Source organism: Colobus angolensis, unplaced genomic scaffold (assembly GCF_000951035.1).
Source record: "Colobus angolensis palliatus isolate OR3802 unplaced genomic scaffold, Cang.pa_1.0 Scaffold110, whole genome shotgun sequence".
Classification (NCBI taxonomy): Eukaryota; Metazoa; Chordata; class Mammalia; order Primates; family Cercopithecidae; genus Colobus; species Colobus angolensis.
In genome coordinates, this window is record NW_012112031.1 from 1,918,903 (window position 1) to 1,921,077 (window position 2,175).

Sequence of the window (2,175 nt, forward strand, 5' to 3'; positions counted from 1 at the left end):
AGGTGTGTTTAGTGGGGTGGGGTTACCTCTATGGCAATGGGACCATCCTTGGTGGCAAATGTCTGTTTGTGATGCCTGCCTGGGGGTCCAGGCGGGGTGTAAGGGGGAGGGCGTGGGGTGGGGACCTACTGGTTTTTTTTTTTGAGACAGTCTCAGTCGCCCAGGCTGGGGTGCAGTGGTGCAATCCTGGCTCACCGCAATATCCGCCTCCTAGGCTCAAGCCATTCTCTTGCCTCAGCCTCCTGAGTAGCTGGGATTACAGGCGCGTGCCACCACATCCGGCTAATTTTTGTATTTTTAGTAGAGACAGGAGTAGAGTCTCCAACTCCTGACCTCAGGTGATCCGCCCACCTCGGCCTCCCAAAGTGCTGGGATTACAGGCGTGAGCCACAACGCCTGGCCAGAATCCGCTGTTCTTGAAGGCCATGGTGCTGGGCAGGCCAAGGTGTCAACAATGCAAAACAGGAGCCAGGAGCCTGCCTTTGAGAAGCAGGTGCAGAATGCCCTGCCAGGGCCCTTGTTCCCCAGGCCCAAAGAGCCGCCCCTTCCCTGTGGTCAGTGAGAGGCATTCAGAAGCAGCATCTAGAGCTCTGAGCACAGCCCAGATCCTGTCCATCACCCGGCTCTGAATCTGTCCCCACTCCTTCATTCACGAGACTGACTGAGCTCTGGGCTTGCTTCCACAGCAGCAGGAGGCTCGGCTCCTTCCCTCCTGGGGCCTACATTCTCCTGGGGGTGCAGTCAGACTAAAGGAACCAGATCAGCCCCAAATGACAGATCGTGGTAAGTGCTGGGGACAAAAAGACAGGGTTGAGATAGAGACAAAGGAAGGGACCTATCTTCGCGGCGTGCTCTTGGAGGGCCTCCCTCCCTGGGTGACTTCTGAACTGAAACCTAAAAGATAAGAAGGAGCTGAGGACCAGCTTTCCAGGCAGAGGGCACAGCAGGTGCAAAGTCCCTGGGGCAGGACTGAGCTTGGCCTGGATGAGGGCAGAGGGGCAGGAGATGGGGCCGGAACAGCGGGAGCCGGGCCTTGTATGGCCGGAAACGCCGCAGGAAAGGGTTTGGATCTAATTCTGGGTGTGATGAGGAGTCACTGAGGAGCCCGGGGCGGGAGCTACAGGAGTGGGTTTGGATTTGGGAGGTTGTATTTGGAGGGTGACTTGAGGGGGAGCCAGGAGGGAGACCTGTGGCCGGCAGAGAGCTTGGGGGCCTGAAGCAGGCAGGGGCCATGGGGACAGACAGTGCCGAGTGGACTGGACAGATGCCACGATGGGGCCGACACAGAGAGATCAGGGTGAGGGAGGCGACGGCGGCCATGGGGCGACTTCCCAAGTCTATTCCAGATGACGGCGAGGATGAAGGTATCACTATGAGGCTGGAGGAATAAAACAGGAAAACAGACTCAGGGGCAGCTAGGGCATAGCTGAGGACACGTAACGACCCAAGCCTTAGAGAGATGTTTAATTGGCCGCAGCTGGATGTACGAAACTGAAGCCCAGAGGTCGGCCGTACACCTGGGAGCACAGAGAGGGCGTGTAAATCTGTGGGAATGAGGTCAGGACAGCAGCTCACGCCTGTAATCCCAGCACTTTGGGAGGCCGAGGCAGGTGGATCGCTTGAGTTCAGGAGTTTGAGACCAGCCTGGTTAACATGGTGAAACCTTATGTCTACCAAAGATACAAAACTTAGCCGGGTGTGGTGGCGCATGCCTGTAATCCCAGCTACTCAGAAGGCTGAGGCACGAGAATCACTTGAACCCCAAAAGCAGGGGTTGCAATGAGCCGAGGTTGCACCATTGCACTCCAACCTGGGCGACAGAGTGAGACACAGTCTCCAAAGAAAAAAAAAAAAAGGCTACTTGGCAACATAGTGAGACTCTCTCTCTCCGTGTGTCTCTTTTTCTGTGTGTGTGAAAGTAAGTTTGTTAAGAAAGTTAAGGAATTAAAGAATGACTACTCCATAGGCAGAGCAGCCTCTATTTAAAAAAAAAAAGAAAAAAAATTTAAAATTTAAATTATATGAGAGGCCAGGCATGGTGGCTCATGCCTGTAATCCCAGCACTTTGGGAGGCCGAGGTGGGCGCATCACGAGGTCAGGAGATCAAGACCATCCTGGCTAACACGGTGAAACCCCGTCTCTACTAAAAATACAAAAAATTAGCCAGGTCTGGTG

General features: G+C 54.7%; 1 protein-coding gene across 1 annotated transcript in view; it reads right to left on the reverse strand.

The window, feature by feature from the left end:
• Nucleotides 1–1,320, reverse strand: part of RTN4RL1 (reticulon 4 receptor-like 1) — a 20,467-nt gene extending 19,147 nt beyond the window's left edge. The window contains exon 1 of the mRNA XM_011956322.1: nt 1,188–1,320. Within this exon, the coding sequence (XP_011811712.1) occupies nt 1,188–1,320 (133 nt within the window). The remainder of the gene's footprint in view (nt 1–1,187) is intronic.
• Nucleotides 1,321–2,175: the final 855 nt, after the last annotated feature.